The 17,904-nt window shown below is 45.0% G+C and overlaps 1 protein-coding gene across 1 annotated transcript in view; it reads left to right on the forward strand.

The window, feature by feature from the left end:
* CFAP65 (cilia and flagella associated protein 65) overlaps window positions 1–17,904 on the forward strand; it is a 61,783-nt gene that overhangs the window by 4,260 nt on the left and 39,619 nt on the right. The window contains exons 2-5 of the mRNA XM_067739936.1: window positions 14,486–14,512; window positions 15,317–15,363; window positions 16,307–16,357; window positions 16,671–16,889. Coding sequence (XP_067596037.1) covers window positions 14,486–14,512; window positions 15,317–15,363; window positions 16,307–16,357; window positions 16,671–16,889 — 344 coding nt within the window. The remainder of the gene's footprint in view (window positions 1–14,485; window positions 14,513–15,316; window positions 15,364–16,306; window positions 16,358–16,670; window positions 16,890–17,904) is intronic.

Raw genomic sequence — 17,904 nt, forward strand, 5'->3', positions numbered from 1 at the left:
ACCCTCCATTAAAAATCTTAGTAAAACGCCCCTTCAGGAGGTGCAACTAGAAAAGACAACTCTCCTGGCCTGGCGCCAGGAAGTCTGTTTAGGAGAAAGCCTCACACTGAGGTCGTGTGGGGCATGCAAAACGTCTGGATTTCAGGCCGCCCAACCTTGACTGCCCAGCCTACAGCCCTTGTGCAGTATATAACTCGTACAACCTTAAACTCTGGCCCCGATGGGCCTGGGCCTCTGCCAGGCTCAGTCAGATTCTGCAGGTGGTGAAAATTTGGAGAGAATTTCCCTACAGTGTCGCACGGGAGGAAGTGGGGAGAGATGACGAGGGATGGGGATGGGATGTACAGTGTCTGGGCACTGCCTGGAAGTGGTTTGGGGCTGGGTATGCGTGACGTGGGCAAGGGTGGGTGGATGGATGTTTGGGAGCGGATGCGTGGAGGAGAACGTAGGCCATGCTCAAGGACCGGGAGCCAGTGCGACTGGGAGCCAGTGCGACTGGGGCTCGAAGGTGCCAGGAGGGGAGATGGAAGTAGGGGAGGAGAAACGCTTCACCCCATAAAAGGGGCAGAGGTGAGGGCCTGGTGGGAAGTGCTGGAGCAGGAAACACCCCAAAGAAGGAACGGAGGCCCTCAGTGGGGAGCACAGGCCCTGCTCCCCACCTCAGATGGTGTCCCTGCTGCAGGAAAACTTCTGGCAGGTGTTGGCGGTGGCCGCTCTCCCAACCCATGCCCTCTGTCCCCTGGGTGGAGCGCGCCTTCCGGAGCTCGGAGCTCGGGCCCACATCTCACACCCCAGCCTTGTTCTCAAAGCTTCTTTGTTCCACTGGCCGAGCTGTGGCCAGCCCGGATCTGATAAGGCCAGGTAGGGCAGATAGCAGCCCCACCTTGCAAGCCTGTGCTGCCTCAAGCCACACCCAGGCTGCTTTGCACGCACAAGGATAGACGTAGGGGGCTTCCCACCCAGGTAGGGGTTGGGGAGCCTCAATCGCTGGGCTGGCACTCCCTGCAGTCCGTGTAAGACCCCTCTCATGTGCATGGGGAAGCAGGATAAGGCAATTACCACCACTCCCCATTTCAGAGGTAAATAAACTAAGTCTCCAAGAGGGAAAATGACTTGTCCACAGATATTTCTTCCACAATCAGGAGCATCAACTGCTGGGTCTGCTATTTACATAAAATCCTTTTAAAATCCTAACATCCTGTGAAGTGAGATTATTTTCAATTCCTACTTTGCAGAGAAGAAACTGAGGCCCAGAGAGGTGAAGTCACTTTCCCAAGGTCACACAGTAGCAGAGTCCAGACCAGAACTCAGGTCCCCTGCAGCAGCAAACTGAGGAAGGTGGGAACTCATGAGGAATGGGACGAATGCACTCCCAGCCTCCACCTAAAGATCTGATAGGGCTGGGGTGGCTAAGAACCTTCCAGGAAGGTGGTCCTGGAAAAACGATGTTCTAGATGCTGTGAGAGGATCTCATTTTGATGGGAGTGGCGATGGTTAAAATATGTCCATAAATTATTTGACACTGCTCTCCCCTTGAATCTGGCCTGAGACTAAGTCAGAAAAGGCCATGTAGCTTCTGCCTGGTTCTACCCTGAGCTTGCTAAGCTGGAAAGGTTATGGATAGTGTAAGGTCGGATCTTAACAAACGGCACCGGGAAACAGAGGAAAGCTTCAAGTGAGCTTTATTAGGGAGCGCTCCCGGGTGAGGTTCACTGGTCCGAGAGAAAGGGGCCAGAGAAGTCGCACCCGGGCGAGGGTTGGGCAAGATTTTATAGGGGAAGAAGGGAAAGGGGTGTGGTGAATCTGGGAGGGCGCAGGGTATTCCTTATTTGCTGGTCTTTTCGGGTATCCTGGGGGACCGTTAATCCCGCCCCTCGAAAGGCGGGAAGGCTGGGCTGGGTTCAAAGTCCCCAGGTCAGTTCCTGGAACTGGGTGGTCCGGAATGTCTCCAGGGCAGTTTCTGGAACTGGGTGGTCCAGAGAATTTCGGTCTGATGCAACCTGTGAATCTGATTGTGTTCCCCTGCCTCGGGCCAGTTGGCCTTACAGATAGGTGTCCCTAGCCATAGCCTAACTGAGCTTCCAGCCAACAGCCAGCATCAACCATCAGCTGTGTGAGTGCACCATCTTGGAGGTCCAGTCCAGTGGAGCCTTCAGGAGGCTGCAGCCCTGGCCAACATCTGACTGTAACTGTATGACACAGTCCAAGTAAGAACTGCCTGGTCAAGCCCTTCTTGATTCCTGACCCACAAAATCATAAGTAAAATAAAATGGTTGTTTGAAATCTCGATGTTATTTCTTACACTGCCATGGTAACCAGAACAAAGGGCAAAGAGGGAATGGGATTTGATGAAGACATCTCCTGAGGCTCTCCAGAAGCCTTTAATATACTTTTACACAAAAGCTGTTTTAAAATGGAGTTTGCATGAGGCTGGAGGAGGTGTGGTGCTTCTTCATCTTCTAAAGGGGCAGTGTGTAGAAGACACACTGACTTGGAATAGACTCGGGGCAGAGAGAGACAAAGGGGAGGGTTGGAAAAGCACATCTCTCCACACTCGATTGAAAGAATGCTAGGTATCTACTCTGGTAGCAGGATATCTGGTGATAGCAAACTCTTGGAGTAGTGAAGAGCCTTCTGGAAGGAAGGAAGTTCCTGGATCTGGGCTAGTGGGTAGCAAGGAGTTGTACATTGCCAAGAAACGAATGCTACTAGAGATTTAAAAAACCCAAATGTTATATGTTGAAGAAAGTGCTCAAAGTTTGGGGCCAGACCTGAGAAAGGGGCTGGACATTCCCATAGACAGTTGCTGGCCACGTTTTCTCAGAGTGCCCCTGTAAGCCGAAAGCTGCCGGGCCTTAACAAAAGGTCCATGAAAATGAACTGAGAAGTACCCTGTTACCCTCATAAACTCCAGGTGTGTCTGCATCTGGCGCACACCTCTGAATGCCCAACTTAAGAAAACTCAGGGGAATTCCCTGGCGGTCCAGTGGTTAGAACTCTGCGCTTTCACTGCTGAGGACCCAGGTTTGATCCCTGGTCAGGGAACTAAGATCTCACAAGCCACATGGTGTGGCCAAAAAGAAAGAAAGAAAAAGAAAGAAAGAAAGAGGAGACCTTCAAGATGGAGGAAGAGTAAGACGTGGAGATCACCTTCCTCCTCACAAATATATCAGAAATACATCTATGTGTGGAACAACTCCTACAGAACACCTACTGAACGCTGGCAGAAGACCTCAGACTTTCCAAAAGTGTCTTGATGCTCCAGCTGGGTGTCAGGCCTGTGCCTCTGAGGTGGGAGAGCCAAGTTCAGGACATTGGTCCACCAGAGACCTCCCGGCTCCATGTAATATCAAACGGCGAAAGCTCTCCCAGAGATCTCCATCTCAATGCTAAGACCAAGCTCCACTCAATGACCAGCAAGCTACAGTGCTGGATACCCTATGCCAAACAACTAGCAAGACAGGAATACAAGCCCACCCATTAGCAGAGAGGCTGCCTGAAATCATAATACGGTCACAGACACCCCAAAACACACCACCGGATGTGGTCTTCCCCACCAGAAAGACAAGATCCAGCCTCATCCACCAGAAAACAGGCACCAGTCCCCTCCACCAGGAAGCCTAAACAGCCCACTGAACCAACCTTACCCACTGGGGGGCAGACACCAAAAACAACAGGAACTATGAACCTACAGCCTGCGAAAAGGAGACCCCAAACACAGTAAGTTAAGCAAAATTAGAAGACAGAGAAACACACAGCAGGTGAAGGAGCAAGGTAAAAACCCACCAGACCAAACAAATGAAGAGGAAATAGGCAGTCTACCTGAAAAAGAATTCAGAGTAATGATAATAAAGATGACCCCAAATCTTGGAAATAGAATGGAGAAAATATAAGAAATGTTTAATAAGGACTTAGAAGAACTAAAGAGCAAACAAACAAGGATGAAAAACACAATAAATGAAATTTAAAATTCTCTAGAAGGAATCAATAGCAGTATAACTGAGGCAGAAGAACGGATAAGTGACCTGGAAGATAAAATAGTGGAAATAATTACTTCAGAGCAGAATAAAGAAAACAGAATGAAAAGAATTGAGGACTGTCTCAGAGACCTCTGAGACAACATTAAATGCACCAACATTTGAATTATAGGGGTCCCAGAAGAAGAAGAGAAAAAGAAAGGGACTGAGAAAATATTTGAGGAGATCATAGTTGAAAATTTCCCTAATATAGGAAAGGAAATAGTTAATCAAGTCCAGGAAGCACAGAGAGTCCCATACAGGATAAATCCAAGGAGAAACATGCCAAGACACATATTAATCAAACTATCAAAAATTAAACACAAAGAAAAAATATTAAAAGCATCAAGGGAAGAACAACAGATAACATACAAGGGAATCCCCATAAGGTTAACAGCTGATCTTTCAGCAGAAATTCTGCAAGCCAGAAGGAAGTGGCAGAACATAATTAAAGTGATGAAAGGGAGGGCTTCCCTGGTGGCACAGTGGTTAAGAATCCGCCTGCAAATGCAGGGGACACGGGTTCGAGCTCTGGTCCAGGAAGATCCCACATGAGGCCGAGCAACTAAGCCCGTGTGCCACAACTACTGAGCCTGTGCTATAGAGCCTGTGAGCCACAACTACTGAAGCCCACACACCTAGAGCCCATGCTCCGCAACAAGAGGAGCCACCGCAATGAGAAACCCACGCACCACAACAAAGAGTGGCCCCCGCTCACTGCAACTAGAGGAAGCACAGCACAGCAATGAAGACCCAACGCAGCCTAAAATAAATAAAATTTTTAAAAAATGATGAAAGGGAAACACCTACAACCAAGATCACTCTACCCAGCAAGGATCTCTTTCAGGTTTGATGGAGAAATTAAAACCTTTACAGACAAGCAAAAGCTAAGAGAATTCAGCACCACCAAACCACCTTTACAACAAATGTTAAAGGAACTTCTCTAGGCAAGAAACACAAGAGAAGGAAAAGACCTACAATAACAAACCCAAAACAATAAAGAAAATGGTAATAGGAACATACATATTGATAATTACCTTAAATGTAAATGGATTAAATGCTCCAACCAAAAGACATAGACTGGCTGAATGGATACAAAAACAAAACCCATATATATGTTGTCTACAAGAGACCCACTTCAGACCTAGGGACACATACAGACTGAAAGTGAGGGGATAGAAAAAGATATTCCATGCAAATGGAAATCAAAAGAAAGCTGGAGTAGCAATTCTCATGTCAGACAAAACAGACTTTAAAATAAAGACTATTACAAGAGCCGAGGACACTATATAATGATCAAGGGATCAATCCAAGAAGAAGATATAACAATTGTAAATATTTATGCACCCAACATAGGAGCACCTCAGTACATAAGGCAAATGCTAACAGCCATAAAAGGGGAAAACGACAGTAACACAATCATAGTAGGGGACTTTAACACCCCATTTCCACCAATGGACAGATCATCCAAAATGAAAATAAATAAGGAAACACAAGCTTTAAATGATACATTAAACAAGATGGACTTAATTGATATTTATAAGACATTCCATCCAAAAACAACAGAATACACTTTCTTCTCAAGTGCTCATGGAACATTCTCCAGGAGTCATCATATCTTGGGTCACAAATCAAGCCATGGTTAATTTAAGAAAATTGAAATCATACCAAGTATCTTTTCCGACCACAACGCTACGAGACTAGATATCAATTACAGGAAAAAATCTGTAAAAAATACAAACACATGGAGGCTAAACAATACACTACTCAATAACCAAGAGATCACCAAAGAAATCAAAGAGGAAATCAAAAAATACCTAGAAAAAATTGACAATGAAAACACAACGACTCAAAACCTATGGGATGCAGCAAAAGCAGTTCTAAGAGGGAAGTGTATAGCTATACAATCCTACCTCAAGAAACAAGAAACATCTCAAATAAACAACCTAACCTTACACCTAAAGCAATTAGAGAAAGAAGAACAAAAAACCCCCAAAGTTAGCAGAAGGAAAGAAATCATAAAGATCAGATCACAAATAAATGAAAAAAATATCAAGGAAACAGTAGCAAAGATCAATAAAACTAAAAGCTGGTTCTTTAAGAAGATAAAAAAAAATTGATAAACCATTAGCCAGGCTCATCAAGAAAAAATGGGAGAAGACTCAAATCAATAGAATTAGAAATGAAAAAGAAGTAACAACTGACATTGCAGAAATACAAAGGATCATGAGAGATTACTACAAGCAACTATATGGCAATAAAATGGACAATCTGGAAGAAATGGACAAATTCTTAGAAAAGCACCACCTTCCAAGACTGAACCAGGAAGAAATAGAAAATATAAACAGACCAATCACAAGCACTGAAATTGAGACCGTGATTAAAAATCTTCCAACAAACAAAAGCCCAGGACCAGATGGCTTCACAGGTGAATTCTATCAAACATTTAGAGAAGAGTTAACACCTATCCTTCTCAAACTCTTCCAAAATATAGCAGAGGGAGGAACACTCCCAAGCTCATTCTATGAGACCACCATCACCCTGATACCAAAACCAGACAAAGGTGTCACAAATAAAGAAAACTATAGGCCAATATCACTGATGAATATAGATGCAAAAATCCTCAACAAAATACTAGCAAACAGAATCCAACAGCACATTAAAAGGATCATACACCATGATCAAGTGGGGTATATCCCAGGAATGCAAGAATTCTTCAATATACACAAATCAATCAATGTGATACACCATATTAACCAATTGAAGGAGAAAAACTATATGATCATCTCAATAGATGCAGAAAAAGCTTTTGACAAAATTCAACACCCATTTATGATAAAAACCCTCCAGAAAGTAGGCATAGAGGGAACTTACCTCAACATAATAAAGGCCATACTAACAAACCCACAGCCAACATCATTCTCAGTGGTGAAAAGCTGAAACCATTTCCACTAAGATCAAGAACAAGACAAGGTTGCCCACTCTCACCACTATTATTCAACATAGTTTTGGAAGTTTCAGCCATGGCAATCAGAGAAGAAAAAGAAACAAAAGGAATCCAAATCAGAAAAGAAGAAATAAAGCTGTCACTGTTTGCAGATGACATGATACTATCCATAGAGAATCCTAAAGACTCTACCAGAAAACTACTAGAGCTAAACAATGAATTTGGTAAAGTATCAGGATACAAAATTAATGCACAGAAATATCTTGCATTCCTATATACTAATGATGAAAAATCTGAAAGAGAAATTAAAGAAACACTCCCATTTACCCTTGCAACAAAAAGAATACAATACCTAGGAAAAAACCTACCTAAGAAGACAAAAGTGCTGTATGCAGAAAACTATAAGACACTGAAGAAAGAAATTAAAGATGATACAAATAGATGGAGAGATATACCATGTTCTTGGATTGGAAGAATCAACATTGTGAAAATGACTATACTACCCAGAGCAATATACAGAGTCAATGCAATCCCTATCAAACTACTAACAGCATTTTTCAAAGAAGTAGAACAAAAAATTTCACAATTTGTATGGAAACACAAAAGACCACGAATAGCCAAAGCAATCTTGAGAAAGAAAAGCAGAGCTGGATGAATCAGGCTCCCTGACTTCAGACTATATTACAAAGCTACAGTAATCAAGACAGTGTGGTACTGGCACAAAAACAGAAATATAGATCAATAGAACAGGATAGAAAGCCCAGAGATAAACCCATGCACTTATGGTCACCTTGTTTTTGATAAAGGAGGCAAGAATATACAATGGAGAAAAGACAGCCTCTTCAATAACTGGTACTGGGAAAACAGGAGAGCTACATGTAAAAGAATGAAATTAGAACGCTCCCTAACACCATACACAAAAATAAACTCAAAATGGATTAGAGACCTAAATGTAAGGCCAGACACTATAAAACTCTTAGAGGAAAACATAGGCAGAACACTCTATGACATAAATCACAGCAAGATCCTTTTTGACCCACCTCCTAGAGAAAAGGAAATAGAAACAAAAGTAAACAAATGGGAGCTAATGAAACTTCAAAGCTTTTGTAAAGCAAAGGAAACCATAAACAAGACCAAAAGACAACCCTCAGAATGGGAGAAAATATTTGCAAATGAAGCAACTGACAAAGGATTAATCTCCAAATTTACAAGCAGCTCATACAGCTCAATATCAAAAAACAAACAACCCAATCCAAAAATGGGCAGAAGACCTAAATAGACGTTTCTCCAAAGAAGATATACAGATTGCCAACAAACACATGAAAGAATGCTCAACATCACTAATCATTAGAGAAATGCAAATCAAAACTACAATGAGGTATCACCTCACACCAGTCAGAATGGCCATCATCAAAAAAACTACAAACAATAAATGCTGGAGAGGGTGTGGAGAAAAGGGAACCCTCTTGCACTGTTGGTGGGAATGTAAATTGATACAGCCACTATGGAGAACAGTATGGAGGTTCCTTAAAAAACCCAGCAATCCCACTACTGGGCATATACCCTGAGAAAACCATAATTCAAAAAGAGTCATGTACCATAATGTTCATTGCAGCTCTATTTACAATAGCCAGGACTTGGAAGCAACCTAAGTGTCCATTGACAGATGAATGGGTAAAGAAGACGTGGCACATATATACAATGGAATATTACTCAGCCATAAAAAGAAACGAAATTGAGTTATTTGCAGTGAGGTGGATGAACCTAAAGTCTGTCATACAGAGTGAAGTAAGGCAGAAAGAGAACAACAAATACCATATGCTAACACATATATATGGAATCTAAAAAAAAAAAAAGGTTATGAAGAACCTAGGGGCAGGACAGGAATAAAGACGCAGATGTAGAGAATGGACTTGAGGACACGGGGAGGGGGAAGGGTAAGCTGGGATGAAGTGAGAGACTAGCACTGACTTATATATACTACCAAATGTAAAATAGATAGCTAGTGGGAAGTAGCCGTATAACACAGGGAGATCAACTCAGTGCTTTGTGACCACCTAGAGGGGCGGGATAGGGAGGGTGGGAGGGAGATGCAAGAGGGAGGAGATATGGGGATATATGTATACGTATAGCTGACTCACTTTGTTATACAGCAGAAACTAACACATCATCGTAAAGCAATTATACTCCAATAAAGAGGTTAAAAAAAAAAGAAAAATAGGAAAGGAATGTGTGTGTGTGTGTATATATATAAAGGAAAAAAGAAAACTCACAGGAAAGTGACCAGGCAGGTCATAGGGAATGGGTATGGCTCAGGAGTGGTTGGGAGTGTACAGATGGATGGGTTACAGCGAGGACAGTTTTCTTGGTTCTGAACACTTAATTCTAGAGAAGTAAAAGATGGGCATGTTCAAAATCTAATAAAGAGGGGAAGAGAGCAAGTTTGCAGTGGAGAATCCTGGCAGACACCACTCTACCCAAGTGATCAAAGTTAACATCACCAAAAATACGTATTGACACGATGTACCCCCTGATATCATGCACTGAGAAGGGCCTATAACTCTATGTTATGCTTCCCAATAATGCACATTTTACTCTAATCATGAGAAACAAACCCAGATTGAGGAATATTCTACAAAACAATTGACAGTACTCTTCAAAAGAATCAAGGTCATGAAAAACAAGGAAAGTTTCAGGAAATGCCCCAGGGGGTATCCTGGATTGGATACTGAAACAGGAAAAGGAGATTTGTGGACAAACTTGTGAAATCTAAATAAATTCTATAATTTTGTTAATAGTATCATTGTACCAACATTAATTTCTTCTTTTTGATAAGCGTCCGATGGTCATGTAAGAAGTTAACCTAAGGGGAAACTGGATGAAGGGTTTATGAGAACCACTTGTACTATTTTGGTGTATGTCTAAGATTAACTCAAAATTTTTTAAATGCAAAAAAAAAAAAAAAAAAACTAATAAAAAGAGAATCTCATGGACCAAAGGTTGGCTTCCTTACCATCTTTGAAGTCCAAGCCAACTTTCACACCAAAGGAGGCCAGCTACACTAAGCTGGTGGTCATGTTATAATACCTTTATCTGAGAGAGGGCCCTCATCAGAGATGGATTGGAAAAGGGTTTGAGGAATTAAATAGGATAGAAAGTCACAGAATAATGGTGCTCTTTATTTATTCAGAACATATAATGAGCCAGGCACTGTGCTAAGTTCTTTAAACCTTTTATCCCACTTAAACCTTACGACCTTTGAGGTAGCTGTAAAGTTTTCACTGTTGACAAGAGAGCAATCTGGGTGTTATAGAAATGGAGGAATACGATCAAACAGCTGAGAGCTGGTGGGTTGGGATTCAAATCCAGTCGGCTTTACTCCAGAGCTTGTTCTGAACCACTCCACTGTACTGTTTTCTCAGGGGTGACCTACATTCAGTTCGTACCTCAGGGTTTCTGTGCTGGCATGGGTGGGGTAAGAGGAGAGATAAGGCAGGAGGAAGGGGATGGCCTAGGATGGGCTGGTCAGCTGGAGCTGTCCATGGTGCTGGTCAGAGGGGCATGGAGCTGGAGAGCCTGTAGGAGATGGTGTAGGGGAAGACAGCTGGGAGAGCTAACACAGAGAAGAAGCCTGCACTAGACTAGAGGGACAGAGCAGTTAGACGCGGTCGCAGGTCCTCTACCGATCAGGAAGAATTAGAAGGAATTAGAACTTCAAGTTTGGGCTTAAAATAAATAACCATGTATACAGTAGCTGGTGAGATAGGATTTTTCCTCAGGTCTCACTTGCAACCCGTATGCCATCACTATCCAGGGTAGCTGTACTGGTTGTTAAAATCTGGAAATACTTTGGTACTAGTTGGTGAGTAGTCACTGGCTGAGTTCTCCACTGCTGCGGCTGCTCTCCCAGTCCTCTCTCCACACCTGCAGGCTTCCCCACAACCCAGCAACTAAAAGGTTAAGGCCTGGCACAATGTGGCCTCCCAGGACCCAGCTCTGGCTCTAAGGCCCCCTGGTGTCCATTCTCATAGGTCAGTACTCATAACTTACCAATTTTTAAGTATTTTGAATGCTACCCCTGTTTGCCCCCATTTTACAGGTGGGGAAAGTGAGGCTCTGGAATGTTTAATGATTTGCCTCAAATTGCTCAGCTTTTTCTTTTTTAACCTTTTTTTTTTTTTTTGGCCGCACTACGCAGCATGCAGGATCCCTGACCAGGGATCAAACCCATGCCCCTGCAGTGGAAGCACAGAGTCTTAACCACTGGACCACCAGGGAAGTCCTAGCTCAGCTCTTAAATGGTAGAATCAGGACTTGAACTCGGTCTTCTGGGATTGAGCCTCATGTCATTTTCCATCCACCCCACTACTGTCGGCCTGTGTGCCTATTCACCATTTGATGGGGACAACGAGTACAGGAAGCAATTTGAAGAGGGGCTTTGGATTGACACAAGAGAGTTAGAAAAACCTATAGGGGTCTCAGGCAGAATGGAACTCTTTCTTTTGAATTACCTTGCCACATGGCAGTCTTCCCCCAGCCCCTGCCAAATTTGTGCCCTGGCAGCCCTTTCAGGCTGGAGGTGCTATCAATCTCCTGACACACCCTCTCCACACCAAGCAACCCAGGGGACCGCGGCAGTCTAATGCAGAGAGTGCTCTATGCCTGCTCCTAGATCCAGCCTTGAACAACCCCAGTGGCCCTCTTAGCTATAGTCTCCTCTTCATCTATCAGGTTGGGCTTAGAAGATTTACCCTACTTATTTCGGAGGTCAGGAGCTTCTGTGGGAGTACCCACCTCCTCATTTCCCTCCCCTAGCTTAAGTACGTCTTCGATGCTGACCTGATTTCAGAAGCAACACTGGAAACTGAGTCAGAGTTGCAGGGGAAGGAAAGTGGGAGAGGGCTTGGCCAGTCCTGGAGCTGGGTGACTTGCCAACTGGACAGCAGATCACCCCGGCATCTCTTCTTGTCTTTCTCCACGCTGGAGCAGGAAGGCAGCCTCCTTCTTGGAGAAACAAAAGAGGAGGCTGTGGAGAGGAGAAAAACTTTCCACTTCTCCAGTGTGCAGCAGAGAGGCTGGGACGTGGTAGGAGGCGAGGGTGGACAGAGAGCTGAGAGGCAAAATTCTAGGGCATCCCACATAGTGAGTGACCCTCCTCTGTGTGTATGTGTGTGTGTGTCTGTGTGTAACTTTGTTGATTGTCTACCATGTGTCAAATACTTTACATAACTGATCACTCAGTCCCTACACAGGCCTTTTGATAATTATCCCCAGGTAAAAGATGAGGCTCAGAGAGGTCATGGGACTTGCCCAAGGTCATACAGCCAGTAAGTGGCAATCAGGATCAATCTCAGGTCTGCCTGATTTCCCAGCCCAGAGTCTTCTGGATTTCATGGGTGGCGGGGGGATGGCTATGGGAAAAAGGCTTAGAAAAGATAAATTTTGTGTGTGCTGAAGCCCAGATCATGGAGTGTGCTTTATCTTTATTACCCCCACTGCTCTGCTTCCAGCCAGGAGCATCAGAGTCCTCCTACTCATCCTCTTCCCTCCCTTTCTTCCACATCCTGGTCTTCATCAGTATACTGAATCATCACCCACACTTGTTCATAGCCTTGAAGAAAATAGCACCACCCTGTTGTCTTTCTTGGGTCCATGGAGGAGATGGTCACCAGGACCCAGCACCCATTATTTCCCACACATTCCGGGATCCTGAAATGAGTGGCAAACCCAACTTTCTCTCCCTTCCTCGGGTTCAACGCCTTGCCACACCCCTTTCCATGCTGTTTGCTTCCTGCGGCAAAGTCCAGCTTGGGCCTCTCCCTGGGAGTCCACCATGCCAGTCAAGGTCACTCACCAGCAGAACTCCCAGGAGGCAGCTAGAAACTTGCAGAAGTAGAGCCCACAGAGGACCAACTACGAATCCCTTCTCACCGTCTCAAGCCCAGAATCCACCAAGGTTTGAGCAGGCCAGCTCTGGAGGGACCCTCCTTCAGTGAAGAGGCACAAGGATGTGTGGCTCCTAGAATAAGCTTTTTTCTTTAAAATCTTTATTTATTTATTTGGCTGCACCAGGTCCTATTTGTGCCACTCAGGATCTTCGTTGTGGCATGCAGAATCTTTAGTTGCGGCATGCAGGCTCTTAGTTACAGCATGTGGGATCTAGTTCCTTGACTGGGGATCGAACCTGGGCCCCCTGCATTGGGAGCATGGAGTCTTAACTACTGGACCACCAGGGAAATCCCTAGAATAAGCTTTTCTAACCCTAATCCCCTTAGGGTTTTCTTGCTGGGATTCCTGAGGCCACCACCAAGCCTTGCCCCCAGAGTCACTGCTCCCTATTTGGCCTAAGAATGGACAAACAGGTCCCTTTCCCTGTTCCTAAGATCCAGCTGAGTCAGGATGACTATTTCAAAAAGAGCTTAGAGGAAAACAAAAAAGAAATCATTATAGAAACCACAAACAACATAAAAGTGGTAACGTCCAAAGTACAGGTTTCCTATACTGAGAATAACATTAAAACCAGTGAAAAGCTTACTGAGTTCCACATTCCTCGATCCCAAGAAAACTCCAGACCTAACTGTGCTGGCATAACTTAATGGGCCCCCTGGTCTGACCCTTCCCTCTAATACAGCCAGCCTCTGGCCATGTGATCTCCCAGGCCAACTCAGGCAACACTGTCATCTGAGTCTTTCACCTTTCACAGATATACTCCAACTTTCCCAAAATGAGAGTTTGTTTTCTGGGTTTACCCCTAGAGTGTCTAAGTTCTCTCCCCCAACACCCACCTCCATCACTGTCCTGGGTAGTGAAACATCTTTAATTGCCCATGAATGAACTCTGAGATTTTCAGCTTCACCCACCTAAGAAGTCTTCACCAAATGAGACTCTTCCTCCCAAAGGACATACAAACAAATGAACTAATGGGCTTCCAAAAATCCATATTATGTGTAATAATGCCTTCTTCATACATTCACCTTCAGATCCCTTCAAGAGTTAGCTTTGTGCTGGGCAGAAGGAAATGCTAGGAGAAAATGCCTAGAACACATTCTCTTCCACCTGCAAAAGGAATTAATTTGAAAAGCAATATGCAAATAAGAAATAACTACCGGCTGCTTTTAAGTTAACAATTGCAATCACAGAATAAAGTTCCAGTTGAAATTCTGACCCTATGTCACCGAGGGGTATCAGAAAAGAACAGAAACAACTCTCACTGGTGTGACAAGTCCTTGTAGTAGCCTCCTCTGAATTTGGTCTTCAACTAAAGCCAGGATTGCGGGGACGTCACGACAACTGTGCTGCGACTGGTAGAAGACAGTTACTGCTAGCAGGGAAAGTCGGAGAATAAAAAATGGTGGTGAGCGTTAAAGTTGCGCGGAGCTTTCGCCTTCTGTGATCCTTGACTCCTTCGGGTAGCCGTCGTTGCCCTGGGATACCAGGAGACGCCGTGTCCTGCGCGTCCTGTATCTATAGAGACGACAACATGGCGGCGGTGTGAGTTCTGAGCGTTGGTCCAAGTGACCAGGGGGAGCTGCGCAAGTGGCCAGGGAAGGTATCTGTCTTGGGAGACGGTCTCCTTTGGGAAGTCGTAACCAGGGGTCCCCTCGGTGTCCTTCAGAGAGCCCGGAGGGACTGAGACTTGGGCGAGATCAGCCTGGGGATCTCTTAGACGATGGTGGAACAGCTCTAAGTATATTTTATTCCTTCTTTTTACCTCTTTCTTCCTCCCTCTACTCGGCGACCCGCCACTTTTTACACTGGTCATCTTAGGAATTTTTAGGTTGGAAATTAGGCAAATAAAGGAAGCTGATGATATTTTTTTAAGATCCTCAAGATTAGAAAAAGATTTAAAACAACACCTCCCTTGCCCAGTGTCCTCACAATGATTGCAGATGTGTGAATCTTTTGGAAGAGTAGCACGTGTTAGTGTGGAAGTTGTAATTGTTCATTATAGTAACATAGGTTTGTCTAGGGCTTTTTCACTTCTCTATTTCTTTCAAGCTTCACATCAATTTTGTGAAATACAATAACCCTCATTTTACAGGTAAGGAGGCTGAGGCTTGAGGAGATGGAGAAACTTGCCCATCTTAAACGAATCTGAGCAGATGCTTCAACCCAGCTTTTCTTGCTCCAGGACCAGTGCTCACTTCTAAGCCCTAAGACCTGGTCTGGACCAGCTTTCTATCCCACTGTCTCTCATTTTTCCTACAAGTGTTGAGTGGAAATTTTTTCAGAGCCTTGAGGCAGGGACTGTCTGTAGAATCCCCTAAGGTAACAGTCATTAATGAGCCGGGGAAGTACTACAAAGCCATCCAATAGCAGAGAAGTAATGGGACCTTCCTCCCTATCTCCCCAGCTTGCATTTCTTTGATTCCATCTGAACAGTTCACTTCACAACCAAAGGTAGGAGCCTTGCCTGTCCTGTCCTGTGCCTAGCACTGGTACATAGCAGGCACTCAGTAAATGCCTTGTGAATGAATGAATGTAAGATAATCCCCTCCAGAGGGTTTGGACATATTGCCAATTAGGAAAAAGTGCATCAACAGAATCTTTTGTTCTGAATGGGTGGTGGGGAGGGGACGGGAGAGTGTCTGATGGAAACGTGGAACTTTCTAAAGGGCGACCATGAAATTGTTTACTAAAGCATAATATGTTGTAAAAGGGAGCTGAAACCCAGACTTGAAAAGAGATAATTTTAGGCCAAATAAAAGACAATTCCATCTAATCATAAATTGTTGTAAGAACTAAAATATATGTGAAGGACTTACAACACTGCTTGGCACATGGTAAGTTCTTAGTAAATGTTCTTAGAAGTTGTTATTATTTTTGAGATTGCTATTCAAAGAGATGGGCTAGGATACTGAGTAGTCTTAAAAATGTATACATGTTCAAAAAAGGATTACATTGATGCTGTCCAATGTAGTAGCCATACCTGGGTATATGTGCTGAAGGAAGCCTGCTAAAGGAAGGGGGATTTGAGAGGGAGCCAGAGCCAGTTTGGGACACTTCTGTGTCCCCTAGAGCAGGGCCAAGCACCCTTTTGAGCATTTGGTGAAAGCTGTGGACACTCTCCCTGGAAAAGAGCACATGCCCAAACCCATGACATTTTGCATATAATTTGTCTATAACGTTTGCATGTATTTGCATATAACTTCCAGCCGCAGTCTATCAGTGGATCCCTCTGTTTTAGAGGTTGATTCATTAATCTTTGGACTGAGTCATTATTTTAGTGAATGCTTCCTTTAAACCTGGACTACATGTCGTGTACTGATAGAGGAAACCCAGAAGCCCAAGAATCCTCCAGTCTCATTTGCTTCTTCTTTGACTCTTATTCCTTTTCCCACAGGAGGCAAGCCACGTTCAGAGGAAACAAGTAGAGAGTAAAAGCCAAGTAAAGGTAATGCATATGCTTCAGTAACACTCACTGGGGGCTTGCTGAGAAATGCCAAGTGTGGCCTTGGAGAGCAGGGCTGCCTGGGCCTCATCCCCAGTTCCCTTTTCCAAATGGCCTTTCCTGAACGGTGAGTCCCTAGGCTCCCAGGCAAAGCCTTGGATCTTGCATTCAGTCTTGTTCCTCATGGTGCTACTTCACACCTGTTGCCAGAGCTAGGAAGCAGACACCCCTGCATGAAAATGATGGCCGTGGTGAGCCTTCTTCATTGACCCCTCTTTTTCATGCCCCTCCTGCCTCCCCTCTGGTCTCTTCCCAGCTCCCAACTGGCAGGAACTCCTGTCTTAGCCAGAGAGCTTCCCTTGGACTTGTGTTCCAGGCACCGGATGCTCATCAGGGCAGCCCTAAGCCTCCTCACGAGGACAGCGGGGACTACACCATGAACGCTGGATCATGCCTGAGTGCCAGCACAGTGGCCTTTCCCACCATCACTGGCAGCAGCGTGGCCATGAGTGCCTACAGCAGCAGCAATGCTAGTGCCTGTGTGAGGACACGTGCGGGGCGGGTGGAGTGGGTGGAGCAGGGCCAAGCAGGGTAGATGGGCAGCAGGGCAGCGGGGGTAGGAATCTGAGACGACCCCACTCTCCTGTCTAAACTCCAGTACTAGACCCTGCATACACTGAGCCCTATGCTAACTGGAGTGGTGGCAGCTGTGAGCGTGATGGTGGAGCGGGGAGAACGCTGGGGAGATGCGAGTTGGGGGCTGATAGAGTAGCCAGTAGTTCTCTCTTCCTTCACAAAGCTCTTCTGGTCTCGAGCCCTAGGGCTTTGTGTTTGTCAGTGGATGGATGTTGTTTACTTCTCACAGCTCTCGGGGGTCCCTCTCTGTGATAGCGCAGGACCAGGGCAGGGGGTGCTTGTCTAGGGATGTAACTATGGGGTCTCACTGCATTTGTGCAGCATGTGTCTGTATCATTTGTGAATTCTCGTGTTTCCTTAGATGTGATGGTGGTTGCATTTGCCTCTCTGTGGACCGGGGTCATCTCACCCCTCCATCTGTGCCATTCTGGCCCAGTTTGCTCACAGATTCACTCACTGCCCTTCCCCACTCTGCTCTGAGCTGGCAGGAGATTGGAAGTTGGGAAGAAGGGAGAAGCCAGGCTATTTATCTTCTTCCCTCTCTGCTTTTGACAGTGTCTCCATCAGCAGCTGCATCTCCCTGTGACTCCAGTCCCCACCAGACAGGCCTCTGGGCTCTGAGAACCCCGCCACTTCCCCTAACCTATGTGTGGTGGCAGCTTCTTGATGTTGTTAACTTTGGGGTTACTTCACTATCCCCTGGTTGTGCATTAAATTCCTTATTTTAAACACCCGGAGTGGCTTCTGTTTTCCTGGTTGGACCCTAACTGATGCACCAGTTGATATTTATAATGAATGATCCTTGCTCACCCAAGTCACCTTTCCTCCACGGGCAGGTCAGGCCATCCGACACTCTCTATAAACTGAGATATAGTTCCAAGAAGGAAGGGATTTGCCAGTCCTGCTCACTTTTA

Source organism: Pseudorca crassidens, chromosome 6 (genome assembly GCF_039906515.1).
Source record: "Pseudorca crassidens isolate mPseCra1 chromosome 6, mPseCra1.hap1, whole genome shotgun sequence".
NCBI lineage: Eukaryota > Metazoa > Chordata > Mammalia > Artiodactyla > Delphinidae > Pseudorca > Pseudorca crassidens.